We start from the raw sequence: 18,072 nt of genomic DNA on the forward strand, positions 1-18,072 counted from the left end.
GGACTGGTTAATGCAGTGGGTGGTGGTGGTCAGCCATGAAGGGACTGGTTAATGCAGTGGGTGGTGGTGGTCAGCCATGAAGGGACTGGTTAATGCAGTGGGTGGTGGTGGTCAGCCATGAAGGGACTGGTTAATGCAGTGGGTGGTGGTGGTCAGCCATGAAGGGACTGGTTAATGCAGTGGGTGGTGGTGGTCAGCCATAAATGGTCAGCGACAGAAGACTGTGACAGCCTGATAGGTGGGTCCCCCCCGCCTGAACTGCAGTAGTTCTCCGTCACAGCCTCACCCTCACCACCACCCCCACCGCCTACACTACCTGATTACCCACCCACCAGCCCAGGGTCCAAGCCATTATTAGCATTGTTTCCGTTGTTTGTTCCAGTGTTCCATTGTGTCCAGGGTTGTTTCTGTTGTTTATTCCAGGGTTGTTTCCATTGTTTGTTCCAGAGTTGTTTCCGTTGTTTGTTTCAAGTTGTGTCCGTTGTTTGTCCCAGGGTTGTTTCCATTGTTTGTTCCAGAGTTGTTTCCATTGTTTGTTCCAGGGTTGTTTCCACTGTTCGTTCCAGAGCTAGTTCCATTGCTCGTTTCAGTTGTGGTTCCACTGTTCAATCAGTGGTGGTTTCAATGGTCGTTTCAGTGGTTGTTCCATTGGTTGTTCCACCACAGCCTCTGCCTCTGCCTCCGGCTCTGCCTCTGCCTCTGTCTCTGTCTCTGCCTCTGCCTCGCCATTGCCTTCTCTGCCTGCTCCTGGCTGGGCCGTCGTTTATCCCTGTGGTTAAGTTCTCACACCTGAAGTATAAGAAAATTATGCCATTGACTGTCAATGTAGCCATCTTTTTGTATCAATACCTGTTTGTTGCCTGACACACCATTTTACGATAATAGACCTCCACCCATCCCTTTGATTGGGCTCTCTAAGCTGTACTATAGGAGAAAATTGTTTTGCAATCGACGTATTTGTCTGTCTGTGTATTTACTTGCGTGTCTCTCCGATAATCCCTCTACTTGGGTTCTCATACCTGGAGTTTTTGGAAAAAAAAAAATGGTATTCTGATTTTGTGTGTGTGTGTGTGTGTGTGTGTGTGTGTGTGTGTGTGTGTCTGAGTGTGTATATATATATATATATATATATATATATATATATATATATATATATATATATATATATATTGTTACATAGCCTATGATTTCATCATCCTTTGTGTAATTCTAACGTACAGTGTGCTGCCTGTTTGATCACGAGCTCGTTCTACCTCACTCCCCCTTCTACCGTTATAGTAGAGTAAGTCGTTCTTTCTGTTGTTCAGAGCGGGATTGTCAACTCTTTGTCCCCATGGCTTCATTTGCACGTTCTTCTTGCAAGTTGTATCAAGCTCTGCCGACCCCTATATAATGAGCTCAGTCTCTACATTATTGCCACTTAGATCTACTCCTCATTATGTTCACATCTCTGTCCTCCCCTGTACAGTTATTGTGAGTGCTCAGGAAGTCTCCAACCATCTAGCAGCTGTGTGTAATTTGAGTATAACTGTTGTTGCATTTTTCTTGTACTGTGTAGCATAAGGTTAATTCTTAGGCCTAGTAAGGTTTTCGTAATTTATGTAAAGGTTCTTATTGTCAGCCATCATTGATAATATTTTGTATCTGTAATAATTTATCTTGCATTCACTGAGTATTATCTGGTATCTCATTTTAACAGGGCTGACTTAGATAAATTTACTCATGCTAATTTCGTGTTAATAGAGGCTATTGCAGTTAGTCATATATTTAACCTGTTTTTTGCCATTACATTATCTTATGAGTCCTGAATGTTTTGTTGTTAGTTTGAGCATTAAACTTTAACCTGTAATTTTACCTAACTTTTTGTTTAGAACCTGGACCTTTACGGGACAGTAGTGATTATTAGTATTCTCACTTAAAGTGTACATTATCTTTCTCTGTTCCGTAACATAAATTTGGCGACCCTGCCAGGATATTCAGGATATTATCATAAGGATATTGCTTGATATTTTGTGACTGTGATTTATTCATGATGTCTACTATTACTACACTTGATGAAGCCAAAGATTTTTTGTCAAATGTGCAAACAGTGTGTGATGTAGAAAACAGAACAAAGAATGAACTTAAGTTTGTTGCTCAACAATTGGGAATTGCTGTTCGCTCTCATCATTCTAAAGATCAAATTGTTGGCATGATTAATAAAAGCTTGTTTAATGTAACTCCTCCAAATGAGCAAACGCAGATTGAATTAGCTAAGTTACAGCTAGCCCTGCAGGAGGCTTGTGCTAAGGAGGCGGAGTCTCATGCTAAGGAGGCTGAGTTTCAGGCTCGTTCTAAGGAGGCTGAGGCACAAGTTGAAATTGCTAGGATTCAGGCAGACCATGAGTATCGCATGAAACAATGTGGAACTGGATCATCTAGCTCTGATGATTTTGATGTGGCTAAAAATGTTAAACTTGTCCCTCCTTTTAATGAATCTGATTTAACAAAGTATTTTCAGTTGTTTGAGAGGGTAGCTACAGGTTTTAATTGGCCCAAACAGTATTGGCCAGTACTCCTTCAAACTGTTCTCACCGGTAAAACTCAAGTAACTTATGCATCTTTGCCTCAGGATCAATCTGATAATTACGATGTAGTTAAGAGCTTGATTCTTAAGGCCTATGAGCTTGTTCCTGAAGCCTATAGAGTAAAATTTAGGACAACTTACAAGCAAGATAAGCAATCCCATGTTGAGTATGCAAAAATCAAAGAAGGTCTGTTAGAGCAGTGGTTAAATTCTAAGAATGTGGATTCTGATTTTGGTAAATTTAAGCAGATGATTTTGCTGGAGGACTTCAAGAGGTGTATTTATAAAGATGTAAGCCTATATCTTGATGAGAAAAGAATAGATAATTTGTCTGATGCTGCAGTTTTAGCTGATGAATATGTTCTCACTCACAAGAGATATTCTAAAGAAAAAAGGAAAGCTGATAGTAAGTACGTTGCCTTTACTCAGAGTACAGGTAACAGGAAAGAGAATAAAGATGATGTTTCTTAGGAAGTAAATACCAGCTTCACCTCTAGATTTCGGAAAAGTAAATGTACTTATTGTAGTAAGCTTGGTCATACTACGGAGAAATGTTTCAGGAGACAGCGTGATGTGAACAAAAAGGAGTCTTTAAATATTCAGTCAATTGGTCTAGTGTCCACCCTTGAGAGTTCCCAGAATTCTTTAACCGAGTTAACTGAACCTGCTTTGAGGGGTAACAAATTCTCATGATGGAGCTCCTCTTTTGAGCAGTAACGTGGGTGACACTCTCAAGAGTTCATGTGCTAATTTCCTGTCTGATGGTTTTGTCAGTCCTCTGGACAGTAACGACAGGAAATCAGTTAAAATATATCGTGATACAAGTGCTTGCCAATCTCTTATGCTGACCAGTGTTCTAGGCTCTAATGTTAATTCCTCTGATGAAACTGTAATCTTACAAGGTGTAGGGAATAATTACTTCTCTGTCCCTCTGTGCAGAGTGAATTTAGAGTCTGGTTTTGTTAATGGTTCCGTTATGGTTGGGTTGGTTGAGACACTCCCAATGTCAGGTGTAACTTTCTTACTTGGAAATGATATTGGTGGAAGTCAAGTGTGTCCAGCTCCCAGTTGTCTAGTGAGCCAGTGGCTGCGACCCAGGATTGTGATGTCCCTGATGTGTTCCCTGCATGTGCTGTCACTAGGGCTAAGTCTAAAGTTACTGGTGATTTAGAGGATAATGATGATGATGATGTTATCCTAGCTGACACTTTTCTTGCTAATTTGGACCACTCACCAGATGAGGCAGTACCCCGTAGTGTTGATAATTTGTCTCGTCAAGAGTTGGTTGAGTTGCAGGTTGCTGACCCTGAGTTGAAAGGTCTAGCTAACTCTGCTTGCAGTGAGGAAGAGTCAGCTGGTGCTTCTACTTGTTATTATATAAAGTCAGGAGTACTTATGAGGAAGTGGAGACCCCCAACAGCATCAGCCGACGGTGAATGGGAGGTTGTACATCAAGTTGTCATCCCTCGTGTTTGTAGGCAGGATATCAATAGAGTGGCTCATGATTCCAGTTTGGCAGGACACCTTGGAGTGAGGAAGACTGTGGCACGCATTTTGAAACACTTCTACTGGCCAGGTATCTTCAGGGATGTTTCCTGGTATTGTAAGTCTTGTCACACCTGTCAAGTTGTGGGGAAGTGTAATGAAACCGAAAAGGTTGCACCTCTATTCCCATTCCTCCTTTTGAGGCGCCATTCACCCGTGTGTTGGTGGATATTGTGGGCCCTCTTCCTAAGACTTCTTCAGGATTTTCTTATGTGTTGACCCTGATTGATATGGCTACTAGTTATCCTGAAGCCATTCCACTTAGAAATATCTCAGCAAAGAACGTGGTTAAGGAAATGCTAGGGTTCTTCACAAAGTTTGAGTCTGCCCAAGGAGGTACAGTCAGACCGGGAAGTAATTTCATGTCAAACGTTTTCAAGCAGTCTCTGAAAGAGTTGGGCATCACCCAGATCACGTCTTCAGCTTACCATCCCCAGACCCAAGGAGCGTTGGAGAGATATCATCAAACACTCAAATCGATGCTCAAGAAATACTGTTTGGAACATCAGAAAGACTGGGATAAAGGTCTTCCATTCGTTGTGTTTGCTGCAAGAGAATCTCCAAATGAATCACTGGGCTTCTCACCTTTTTGAACTACTGTTTGGCCATGAAGTAAGAGGACCCCTTAAGCTACTCAAGGAATGCTGGCTGTCGGAGGAAGATGACATCAACCTGCTGGAGTATGTGATGAAGTTCAAAGAACGACTGTCCACTGCTTTACAGCTGGCGAGAGAGAATTTAGGAGCTGCTCAGGAGAAGATGAAGACTTGGCATGATAAGAAGTCCAGGTTATGCCACCTTCAGCCAGGAGATCAGGTTTTGATTCTGCTACCAGTACATGGGCAACCTCTTCAAGCCAAGTTTAGTGGTCCTTATTTCGTGGAGAAGAAACTCAGTGATGTCAACTATGTCATCGCCACACCAGATCGTAGAAAGAACAAGCAACTATGTCACATCAACATGTTAAAGTTATATCACAGGCGGGACGAAAATAATCCAGTCTGCACTGTAGCTGTTCCACCCGAGTCTGCAAGTGAAGCTCTCCCATGCAGTATGTGCCTGAGTGATAGTTTGAGGAAGAATCCTGATATCATGAATGATCTCCAGACTAAGCTTTCTCATTTACCTCCCGAGGAAAGGCAGGAGTTTTCGGCATTACTGCAGGAGTACCCGCAAGTGTTCCGTGCCACTCCAGGAAGAACCACTGTGTTGATGCATGATGTCGATGTTGGAGACGCAAAGCCAATTAAACTGCCTCCTTACCGTGTGAACCCAGTGAAAGTTCCTCTCATCCAGAAGGAGCTTGGCTACCTGTTGGACCACAAGATGATTGAGCCCTGCCAGAGCGAGTGGAGTTCTCCTGTCACTCTAGTCCCTAAGCCAGGTGGGTCACAGCGGCTTTGCATTGACTACAGACGTGTTAATCAGATACCCAAAACAGACACTTACCCTCTCCCTCGCGTGGAAGATTGCATAGACAAGATCTGAAAGGCTAGGTACATAAGTAAGTTTGATTTGTTAAAGGGATACTGGCAAGTACCTATGACTGAACGTGCTAGGGAGATCTATGTTTTATAACACTAGGAAAGACTTTTTCATGTTCTGTAATGCCATATGGTATGAAGAATGCACCAGCCACATTTCAGAAGCTCATGAATGTTGTAACAGAGGGTTTGGCAGGGTGTGTTGTTTATATTGATGATGTATTAATCTTCAGTGACAACTGGAAAGATCACCCATGCCATGTCAGTAAATTTCTTGAGCGTTTGGTTCATGCTAATCTTGTAGCTAATTTATCAAAGTGTGAGTTTGGTCAAGCTAAAGTTCAGTACCTTGGGTATGTAATTGGTGATGGACATGTTGCACCACCAGGAGCTAAGGTTCAGGTTATAAGTGATCTTCCCAGACCTAAAAGTAGGAAAGAGCTACAAAGATTTTTGGGAATGGTAGGTTATTACAGGAGATTTGTTTCTTAACTTTTCTATTCTTGTATCACCACTTACAGACCTACTGAAAAAGGGAGTTAAATTTGTCTGGACCGATAACTGTGAATCCTCTTTCAACAAACTTAAAGCTATCCTATTAGGTCAGCCAGTGCTCGCTACTCCAAATTTTGCTAAGCATTTCAAGATGGCTGTTGACGCAAGTGAAACAGGAGCTGGGGCTGTTTTGCTGCAAGAGGATGATCAGGGTATTGAACACCCTGTATCTTATTACAGTAAGAAGTTCACTCCACCTCAAAAGAACTACTCAACTATTGAGAAAGAGCTTTTGGCCTTGATTTTGGGTTTACAGCATTTTTCATTTTATTTGTGTTCTGGTTTTGACCCCATAGTCATTTATACCGATCATAACCCACTGAAATTCCTTAGTAAGTTTAAAGATAAAAATCAGAGATTGACAAGAGGAGTCTACTTCTTCAGGAGTATTCATTAGACATACAACATGTCAAGGGGAAAGAAAATGTTATTGCAGATTGCTTATCTAGACTTTAAAACAGATTATTTTAGAGTAATAAGAAATTTCCTTTGTAAATTTCTTTTCTTTGTGGGGAGGTGTTACATAGCCTATGATTTCATCATCCTTTGTGTAATTCTAACGTACAGTGGGCTGCCTGTTTGATCACGAGCGCGTTCTACCTCACTCCCCCCTTCTACCGTTATAGTAGAGTAAGTCGTTCTTTCTGTTGTTCTGAGCGGGATTGTCAACTCTTTGTCCCCATGGCTTCATTTGCGCGTCCTTCTTGCAAGTTGTATGAAGCTCTGCTGGCCCCTATATAATGAGCTCAGTCTCTACATTATTGCCACTTAGATCTACTCCTCATTTTGTTCACATCTCTGTTCTCCCCTGTACAGTTATTATTGTGAGTGCTCAGGAAGTCTCCAACCATCTAGCAGCTGTGTGTAATTTGAGTATAACTGTTGTTGCATTTTTTCTTGTACTGTTTAGCATAAGGTTAATTCTTAGGCCTAGTAAGGTTTTCGTAATTTATGTAAAGGTTCTTGTTGTCAGCCATCATTAATAATATTTTGTATCTGTAATAATTTATCTTGCATTCACTGAGTATTATCTGGTATCTCATTTTAACAGGGTTGACTTAGATAAATTTACTCATGCTAATTTCGTGTTAATAGAGGCTATTGCAGTTAACCATATATTTAACCTGTTTTTTTGCCATTACCTTATCCTTATGAGTCCTGAATGTTTTGTTGTTAGTTTGAGCATTAAACTTTAACTTGTAATTTTACCTAACTACTTTGTTTTGAACCCGGAACTTTACGGGCCAGCAGTGATTATTAGTATTCTCACTTAAAGTGTACATTATCTTTCTCTGTTCCGTAACAATATATATATATATATATATATATATATATATATATATATATATATATATATATATATATATATATATATATATATATATATATATATATATATATATATATATATATATATATATATATATATATATAAAAGGTGATTCAAAAGACCTAAGTAACAATCGACCGATTAGCTTGCTATCAGTCATTTACAAACTCTTCACTAAAGTCATTACAAACAGAATAACTACAAATTTGGAGGAAAACCAACCTCGTGAACAGACAGGATTCCGAAGTGGGTACTCGACTTCTGATCATCTACACACAATGAATCAGCTCATTGAGAAAACTACAGAATATAATAAACCACTGTGGCTAGGTTTTGTTGATTACGGAAAGGCTTTCGACTCAGTGGAGCACATAGCAATTATAAATTCATTGCGAGAACAAGGAGTGGGTGAGAACATTGTAAAACTGCTCGAAAACATATATAAAGAGGGAACTGCTACAGTTAAATTACATAAGAACTCTGAGAACATTAAAATTGAAAAGGGCGTGCGTCAGGGAGATACAATTTCACCAAAGTTATTTACAGCATGCCTAAAAAGTATTTTCAGAAAGCTAGACTGGGATGGGGGACTCAGTAATCCCCGTACCCTGAAGATTGGGTCTATGAATGTGCGTGGATGTAGTACGATTGAGGCTAAAAGGGAGGAGACTGGGAGAATGTTTGTGAGAAGAAAGTTGCATGTGTTAGCTCTGAGTGAAACGAAGATGAAAGGGAAAGGTGAGTTTATGTTTGGAAGTGTGAATGGAAGATTGTCAGGTGTTGACAGTGGAAGGGGCTAAAGAAGGTGTGGCCTTGTTAGTGAGTCCAGAAGTATAGCAGTGTGATTGAATGGAAGGAGGTGTCATTGAGACTGATGTGGGTGAAAGCGAAATCTGAATGTGAGTTGCGGGTGTTTGTGAGTGCATATGGGCCTGGTAGTGAAAGGGATGAAGAGAGGGAGTTTTTCTGGAATGATGTTATGAGTGTCTGCAGAGTTTTGGAGCGAATGTGAATGTGGTAATGATGGGAGATCTGAATGCTCGAGTGGGAAATGTAGCAGTTGAAGGTGTATTTGGTATGCATGGTGTGCCTGGAAGAAATGAAAATGGGGAACGATTGATAGGGATGTTTGTTGAGCGAGAGATGATGATTGGAAATACCTTGTTTGAGAAGAAAGATATTTACAAGTATACATGAGTGAGATTGGAGGGTGGAAGGGTTGTTGATAGAGCATTGATGGACTATGTGGTTGTGTCTAGGAATGTAATAGGAAGATTGTTGGATGTGAGAGTTCTGAGAGGGGAGGGTAGAGGTATATATGACCACTACCTGGTGGAGGGAAAGTTGAGAGTAGGTAAGAGATGGGTGAGAGCTAGGAGAGTTAGGTGTGGCAGGGAAGTTTTGAACGTGAGTGAGTTGGATAAAAGAGGGAAAATGATAAAGTATCAGGAGAAACTGAAAGATGAGTGGAACGCAGTGAAAGATCAGGAAAATGGCACTGTGGAGGAGGAATGGTAGTTGTTTAAGAGTGCTGTGGTGGTGCATGCGGAAGAGGTGTGTGGTGTGAGATGTGTGGGTGGTGGTGTAAGAAAAGGAAGTGAATGGTGGTACGAGGAAGTAAGTATGGCCGTGGCTGAGAAGAGACGTGCATATGAAGTGTGGCTGCAGAGGAAGGAGGAAGTGTTATATGAGAAATATAAGGAAAAGAGGAATAGGGCGAGAAGGGCTGTGCGTGATGCTAAAGTGGCAGCAGATGAGAGATGGGGTATGGGGTTGACTGAGAATTTCAACTAAGAAAATGTTTTGGAAGGGGGTGAAAAGGTGCAAAAGGGAGAGTCTGGGAAGGAAGAGCGAGTAAAAGCAGAGGATGGAAGGATGTTAATTGAGATGGATGAAGTAAGGAAGAGATGGGCAAAGTATTTTGAAAGATTGTTAAATGTAGAGGAGGAAAGGGTGGCTGAGATTGTGGCAGATAGAAGGGTGCAAGGAATAAATGTTTTGGGAGAGTTGAATGATTCTTTGATCACAAAGGAGAAAGTGCAGGAAGCAGTAAAGGAGATGAAAACAGGGAAAGCTGCAGGTATGGATGGGTGTGCTGTGGAATGCCTGAAGGGTGGTGGAGGGACTTTTGTTGACTGGTTAGTAAGACTGTTGAATGTGTGCTTTGTGGAAGGTATGGTGCCAGTTGACTGGGCAAGTGCTTGTGTGGTCCCGTTGTATAAAGGCAAGGGTGGTAAGTATGAATGTACTAGCTTTAGGATATAAATCTGTTGAGTGTTGGAGGTAAGGTGTATGGTAGAGTGTTAATTAAAAGAGTTAGAGAGGGTACAGAGGGAGTGATTGGTGATGAGCAGTGTGGCTTTAGGAGACGGATGGGATACGTGGATCACGTGTTTGCTGTGAGACAAGTGTGTGAAAAGTATTTAGCAAGAAGCAAGGATGTGTTTTGTGCATTCATGGATTTAGAGAAAGCTTATAATGGAGTAGATAGGGAGGCTTTGTGGACTGTTTTGAGATTGTATGGACTTGATGGTATGTTACTAAAAGGGATGAAAAGTTTTTATGTAAATAGTATGGCGTGTGTAAGAGTGGGAAATTCTGATTGGTTTCCCATGAGAGTGGGGCTGCGGCAGGGATGTGTGATGTCGCCTTGGTTGTTTAATATTTATATGGATGGTGTTATAATGGAGGTGAATGCAAGAGTTTTAGGTGGAGGTCTGAGTCTGGTAAATGTTGATGGTAGAGAGTGGAATCTGAAGCAGCTGCTGTCTGCGGATGATACTGCACTGGTGGCTGATTCAGAGGAGAGATTGAGACAGTTGGTAGAGGAGTTTGGAAGGGTGTGTGAAAGGAGGAAATTGAAAGTAAATGAGAATAAGAGTAAAGTGATGAAGTGTGCGAGGTCAGTAGATGGTAGGAGGTTGTATATAGTTTTGAATGGTGAGTTGCTTGAGGAGGTAGAGTGTTTTAAGCATTTAGGGTCAGATGTTGCTGTGGATGGAAGAATAGATGCAGAAGTGAAGTTTAGAATGAATGAAGTAGGATAGGTGCTGGGAGGAATGAAAAAAGTGTTTAGATGTCGTTCGCTTAGAATGGACGTAAAGAGAAGGCTGTATGAGGGTGTTGTGGTACCGACTGCATTATATGGGTCTGGAACATGGAATATGAGTGTAGCACAGAGGAAAGGTTTGAATGTAGTGGAGATGAGGTGTCTGAGGAGTATGTGTGGAGTGACGCATATGGAATGAGTGAGAAATAATGAAGTGCAAAGGAGAACTGGAGTTCTTCGGGAGATGGCTGATCGAGTTGAGTAGAGGGTGTTGTGATGATTTGGGCATATGGAGAGACTGGATAATGAGCGATTGGTGAAAAAGATAACTAGATCTGATGTGAGAGGTGTAAAGCTGAATAAGATGGATGGACAGTGTGAAGAGAGCATTGGATGCGAGAGGGATGTCTGTTGAGCAAGGAAGAGTGGCTGTGCATGACAGAAATAAATGGAGAGAAATTGTGAATGATTAAATGATGACACAGCCCTGAGGGGATACTCTCCCGCATTTGTCCGATCAGCTGATCAGGTCAGGTGCGGGTAAGGGGATGGGTCTATTATGATGTGGCAGGGGTAAACCAGCTTTGGTGTAGGGCCCTGCTGCAGATGTCACTGATTGCACTGTGCAGTTGACCCTCGTGCGGTGTGGTACGGTGAGGATCTGTCCCTTCTTCCCTTTGGGGCTAAGATGCGAATGATTGTGTTTGAATGGATGAGTAAATTGGGACTGTGTCGTCCTGTCTCGGCTACCTCCCTTTTCTTGGGGGAAGCAGCCTAGGTATATAGATAGATAGATAGACTGGGAAAACAAAGGAGTGAATATAGATGGAGAGAAGCAAAACCAATTAAGATTTACAGATGACATTGTCCTAATCTCAGAAACAGCAGAGACATTGCAAAAAATGTTAAATGACCTGAACAGAGAAAGTCTCAAAGTAGGGCTAAAGATGAACCGGGGTAAAACTAATGTTTAATCCTCAAACACCAAAGAGCGCCATAAGAATAAGTGGAGAAACTCTTGAGAAGTCGAGGAGTACAATTACCTGGGACAAATACTAAAATTAACGAAAGATAATGATAGTGAAATAAAAAGACGCATTACAATTGGATGGAAAGCTTATGAAAAGTAGCTTGCCAATATGTATGAAAGGAAAAGTATATAATGAATGTATATTTCCAGCTATGCCGTATGGTTGTGAGACTTGGGAACTGACAAAATCGATGGAAAATAAATTAATTCGTTCTCAGAGAGCAATGGAAAGGTCAATGTTGGGAATATCTTTAAGAGACAGTAAAAGATCAACTTGGGTGAGAGAGCAGACTAAAGTCAAAGATATTATAGAAGTTATAAAAGAACAGAAATGGAGGTGGGCAGGCCATGTAGCAAGAATAAGGGATAACCGATGCAGCAAAAGGTTGACTGACTGGACACCAAGAGATTGTAAGCGTAGCAGAAAAAGGCCAGACAGAAGGTGGAGGGATGAGATAAAGAAATTTTCAGGGAAAACGTGGCAAAGATTGGCTCAGTCAGGGAATTCGTAGACAAGGTTGGAGGAGACCTTTGTTCAGCAGTGGACTTGTAATGGCTGATGATGATGATGCTATATATATATATATATATATATATATATATATATATATATATATATATATATATATATATATATATATATATATATATATGTGTGTGTGTGTGTGTATGTGTGTATGTGTGTGTGTGTGTGTGTGTGTGTGTGTGTGTCTTTTTTTTAAAAGCAAGGAAGAAGCTACTAAGGCCGGGAGCTCGCAAACCATACCTTAAAAAAAAAAAAAAAAAAAAAAAAAAATAAAAATACGAAACAGAGCCAAGTTCAAGATCCATTCATTTCAAGATGCCTCAACACACAGCATTTGAAAGACTGAAGATCATAGGATGCAGGAAATATAGACAGAGGGAGTCATTTCTAGAGATGACCTGTGGTATATATGAAGGACTGGGAGCAACAGCTAATTCTTGCAACAGAACGATGGACAGAAAAGAGATGAGAGTTTTTTGCCAGATGGGTGCTAGGTGACCGTCATTGTGTTGGAGGGATCCAAAGAAATAGATCAGAGGAGCAATGACCATCGAATTAGCGATAAAAAAGAGATAAAGATGCAACAGTGTAGTGAAGAGACAGAGGGTGAATGGAGCCAGTAAGAGGAGGAGAGTTAATGAGACAAAAAGCTTTTGACTCCACCTTGTTAAGAAATGCTGTATGTGGGGAGCCTCGCCGTACATGAGAGTTGTACTCTACACAGGGGTGAATAAAACCAGTGTATAAAGTCAACAAGCATGCAGATGTAAAGAAAGTATGCAGTCGGCTTAGCACACCTAATCTCTTGGAAGCAGATTTTACAATAGATGTAATATGATTATTCCAAGATAAATCCCGAGAGAAATAAACCCCAGGTATGTTTAAAGATGATGCAGGATTGACCTGGGTATTATCAAACATCTAGAAATCATGTGGAATATTTTGTCGAGTTGATAGGTACTAGAACTGAGTTTTTGATGCATTCAAAACAACTAGACTACTTTTACCCAAGTCAGTGATACAAGCCATGTCAGACATTAGGTGTGCCATAGCCTCATCCCTTGTTTGTTGAAGTAACTGCTGGAAGAGAAAGGAAAGATGAAGAGTGAAATCATCAGCGTATGAATGGATAGGGTAAGATGCACAGTACAGTTTAGAAGGTCATTGACAAACAAAAGGAAGAGAATTCGTGATAGGACAGAGCCTTAAGGAACATCACTGTTGATAGATCTAGAAGAACGGTGTTCATCTACAACAGCAGCTACAGAACGTCCAGAAAGGAAGTTAGGGAGAAGGCACAGATAGAAGAAGGATAGAAACCGTAAGAGGGCAATTTGGAAATTGACTATATATGCCAGACTAATCGAAAACCTTTCAGATGTCAAGTGCAATGGCAAAGCTTTCGCCAAAGTCCCGAAAGGAAGATGACCAGGAGTATAAAAGGTAGGTGAGAAGATCGCCAGTGGAGCATCCCTAACGGAACCCATACTGACGATTAGAAAGAAGGTTGTGACAGGAATGATGCATTATTACTATTATTTTTTTAAGAATAGACTCGAAAACTTTTGAGACACAGGTTATTAAAGCAATTGGGCGATGGTTAGAGGGTTTGTAATGGCCACCCTTCCTGCAAGAAGGAAAGGTACAAGTTGACAGACAAAGGCAAAAGAGTTTACCCAGGCAGGATGAAATTATTTTTAGCTGAGTGTAGAGCAGACTTAGCACGATTCCTGGCAAAAACATAAAAGAGATGAGATTCAGGAGTGGGTTGGCTCCGGTAACTTTTTTAGGCCTTCTCCTTGTTGTGGACAGCAGTAAAACACGAGTGATCAAACCAAGTTTTCTTTTTTTCTTTTTTCGTTTCTATTTTTTTTTTTTCATTAGTCGAAGGATACGAGAAAGGAATGTATGCGGTAGTGTCCGAGAGAATAACCTCTCTAATGTGAGAGGCACACTCAGATGGGTCCGGGCCATGGAAGCAATAATCATTCAAGGGAAAGGAAAGAAGTACTGCCTGAGGGCCTCCCAGTCAGCAGCTCCTAAGTGTCACAGCCGCTGTTTCTTTGAAGGGTCCACAGGCCTTACTGGAACGGTGGGACAGGTTAAGATGATAAGGTTGTGATCGGAGATCAACAGAGAGGGAAGATTAACAGCGTAAGCAAAAGGATTAGTTGTAAGGAAGAGGTCAAGTATGTTGGAACTCTCTTCAAGGTGGTCAGGGATACGGGTAGGGTGGAGTACCAGCTGCTCTAGGTCATGAAGGATAGAAAAGATGTAGCCTTGTTCACCAGGTGGATCAGTGAAAGGACAGGAGAGCCAAAGGTGGTGGTGAACACTGAAATCTCCTAGAATGGAGATTTCAGAGAAAGGAGAAACGGATAGGATGTGTTCCATCGTAGAAGTAAGAGAGTCGAAGAACTTTTTATAGTTAGTTGAATCAGGGGATAAGTAAACAACACAGATATAATTACTCAGAGAATGACAGGAAAGCTGAAGCCAGAGAGTAGAAAATTCACAAGATTTAGGTTCAGGAACATGGGAGCAAGATACGTCGTTGCGTACATATACAAAACAGCCACCTCTGGCTTTGAAATGAGTATAGAGACAGTAGGAGGATACCGAAAAGGGTTTGCTATCAATCGTGTGAGACATCTGAGTCTCTATTTGGAAGAGAAGGTGAGGTTTGGAGGAGGAGAAATGGTGCTCAACAAAGATAAAGTTAGAGGAACGGCCGTGAATGTTTTAGAAATAAAGAAGTGAGTCAGACCGTGGTTCCAGGCATCTCGTTAGGTCATCTTCGGGAGAGGGGCGGATTGTTGGGGCATTTATTGTCCCTCTCCCTGGGGACTCCGAGACTTGATCAGAAGACTCCACTTTGCTGAATTTTGACTAGGAAGTCTAGTATCTAACATGCATGTAGTTTGGTGTTGACAGTAAGAGGAACTTGTATTCGAGAGCATGCTAGCTTGCTCTCTTTGTTACGTGTAGCTGCCATTTGTTCTTTTTTAATGAATTTCATTGAAACAGTAAGACGCATTATCTTACCCAGTGAATTACCTGTATTGATTAGACTACTATCAATCCATAGTAGGAGTTCGATAGTGGCGTGGGTGGTGGGGAATCGACAGTTACCATTAAAGTGATGCATACGCTTAAGATATCCCTAGAAAATTTATTATCTGAAATGCATGCTGTGTTGTTGTTGTGCTACCCAAGTCTATCTGAACGACCAGACCCAGCAACCACAGGCAAGCAACCGCCCCTGCAGGGCCGTCCCCTGCGGTGAGCCGATGTTCCCATGTGATTGACAGGATCTCGCCACAGCGAGGATTGGCCCGGGAATTAATGTGGAAGTTTCGTTCCTGTGCTTTTGTATTGATTTATGTGTTACTGATTTGCTAAACCAAGCATAAAACAAAGCTGCAGAACTCTATGTTAGATCATCAGACACATAATGACAAAATAAAGTCCATATCATGTTTGGTGTAAAATACCATATATAAAACACAGTCAGTAAGGCCTATAATGTAGCCTAATATCCTTGTTAAGAATATAGCCAACCATCCAAGTACCGAGAAGTTACAGACAACTTAATGGCGCTGGAGAGGAGCCTGCACGTGGTGGCTCTGTAACCCTAGGTGGAGCAGCTGCGACGTTCACCCATGGGCCAAACCTACTCATACTTCACTGCACCTCACCGTGGGAAGGACCCTGGCAAGGCGTGTCTGCTACATAGAGGTGCCGGTTTCTTCCACGGTGTGCGTATTGTACTGTACCTGTAGAACGGCTCCATAGAAGCAGTTTCTTACCTGTGGTTGACGGATCTGCTCGATCAGACACACTGGGGTTAAGCAATAGCAACAGGTCATAATGTGGTCAACAGATATGCAAAACACAAACAAGCATCACATGTTTATTGTCACCATTAACAGTAAATGTGTATGATGGCCAGATTTTTATTTTAGTCATACCATCTGTTTTACAACTACCGAATATCATCACACAAGACATCGTGATTACTATGCGTTCTGGACCCCATTAGTAAGACAAAACTGAACTATAACGGTAGACAATATGTTGACTTTATATCCAAGGAACTGACTGTCTTTCGTACTACGAGATATATGGCATTCTGTTGCTTGTAGAATGGTGGGTCTGGCACCAGGTCTGACAACTACTAAATGATATACTGTTGCAGGTATGACAACTCTCAAAGGCCAGGTGGTAAGTGTAGAGGGTGGTGGGTTTCATCCGTGAAGAGTTGGTGCAGTGGGTGGCGGGCCTCAACAGTGACGGGTTAATGTACTGGGTGGCGGGCCTCAACCGTGATGGGTTCGTTAAGTGCAGTGGGTGGTGGGTATGAGCCATGAAGAGTTAGTGTAGTGGATGCTGGGTCTCAGTCGTGGAGGATCTTTTTCTTTTTCTTTCTTTCTTTTCTTTTTTTTTTTCTTTTTTGCGTAGTGGGAGGCGGGTCTCAGCCGTGAGAGGTCTGGTTAATGCAGTGGATGGTGGTGGTGGTCAGCCATGAAAGGACTGGTTAATGCTGTGGGTTGTGGTGGTCAGCCATGAAGGGACTGGTTAATGCAGTGGGTGGTGGCGGTCAACCATGAAGGGACTGGTTAATGCAGTGGGTGGTGGTGGTGGTCAGCCATGAAGGGTCTGGTTAATGCAGTGGGTGGTGGCGGTCAATCATGAAGGGACTGGTTAATGCAGCGGGTGGTGGTGGTCAGCCATAAATGGTCAGCGACAGAAGACTGTGACAGCCTGATAGGTGGGTCCCCTCCGCCTGAACTGCCAGAGTTCTCCATCACAGTCTCATCCTTACCCCCACCCCCACCTCCTACACTACCTGTTTACCCACCAACCAGTCCAGGGGCCACACCATTATCACCTCCGCCAAGGAGGTTATGTTTTCACTCCTGTCCGTTTGTTTTGATTGGTTGGATGGTTTATGAGCAAGATTACACAATAACTACAGGACGGATATCCACGTAAGTTAGTAGAAGAATGGGCCTTGGCCCAGAATAGACTCCTTTATATATTGGTGCAGATCAGGATTAAGGTGCGGATCCAGGAATATTTTTCACTTTCTTTAACATTTCAAGATAGGGCGTTTCTCGACATTTTCGTAAATTTTTCAATGAATATTGCATGGATCTTGACGAAAAAAATCAGGGATATTTAGGATGTTGGTATCGACGAATGTGTACAGTTTGGCGCGGATCCATATAAAATTCCTGATCTAGCGGATTTAAATATGCTTTTGTAGGGGTGTACTCTTTTTCCAGCTGCCGTACAGTAACAAATGGGGCTACACCTGGATCCTGGCGGAGGAATGTGCTCTACTGAGTGCCATTCTAGTTGTCACTGTTTCCGTTCTTTGTTCCAGGGTTGTTTCCGTTGTTTGTTCCAGGGTTGTTTCCATTATTTGTTCCATAGTTGTTTCAATTGCTTGTTCCAGAGTTAGTTTAATTGTTCGTTTCAGTGGTTGTTCCATCGGTTGTTTAAGTAGTGGTTGTTCCATTGGTTGTTTCAGTAGTGGTTGCATTGCTTGTTTCAGTGGTTGTTCCATCGGTTGTTTCAGTAGTGGTTGTTCCATCGGTTGTTTCAGTAGTGGTTGTTCCATCGGTTGTTTCAGTAATGGTTGTTCCATCGGTTGTTTCAGTAGTGGTTGTTCCATCGGTTGTTTCAGTAGTGGTTGTTCCATTGGTTGTTTCAGTGATGGTTTCATTGGTTGTTTCAGTAGTGGTTTCAATGGTTGTTTCAGTAGTGGTTGTTCCATTGGTTGTTTCAGTGATGGTTTCATTGGTTGTTTCAGTGATGGTTCCATTGGTTGTTTCAGTAGTGGTTTCAATGGTTGTTTCAGTAGTGGTTGCATTGGTTGTTTCAGTGGTGGTTCCAGTGGTCGTTCCAATTATGATCCACCACCAGAATGGCCATTCCCAGTCTCTCCAGCAACCCCACCGTCCCCAGCCTCTCCTGCAACC

General features: G+C 41.9%; 1 protein-coding gene across 1 annotated transcript in view; it reads right to left on the reverse strand.

The window, feature by feature from the left end:
• Nucleotides 1–605: 605 nt before the first annotated feature.
• The window catches only part of LOC145400803 (uncharacterized), a 58,583-nt gene continuing 41,116 nt past the window's right edge, over nt 606–18,072 (reverse strand). Inside the window, exon 4 of the mRNA XM_080273239.1 lies at nt 606–789. Coding sequence (XP_080129365.1) covers nt 606–789 — 184 coding nt within the window. The remainder of the gene's footprint in view (nt 790–18,072) is intronic.

This window comes from Coenobita brevimanus, chromosome 53 (assembly GCF_032717465.1).
Source record: "Coenobita brevimanus isolate Jiangsu-jjx chromosome 53, ASM3271746v2, whole genome shotgun sequence".
In the NCBI taxonomy this organism is placed as follows: domain Eukaryota; kingdom Metazoa; phylum Arthropoda; class Malacostraca; order Decapoda; family Coenobitidae; genus Coenobita; species Coenobita brevimanus.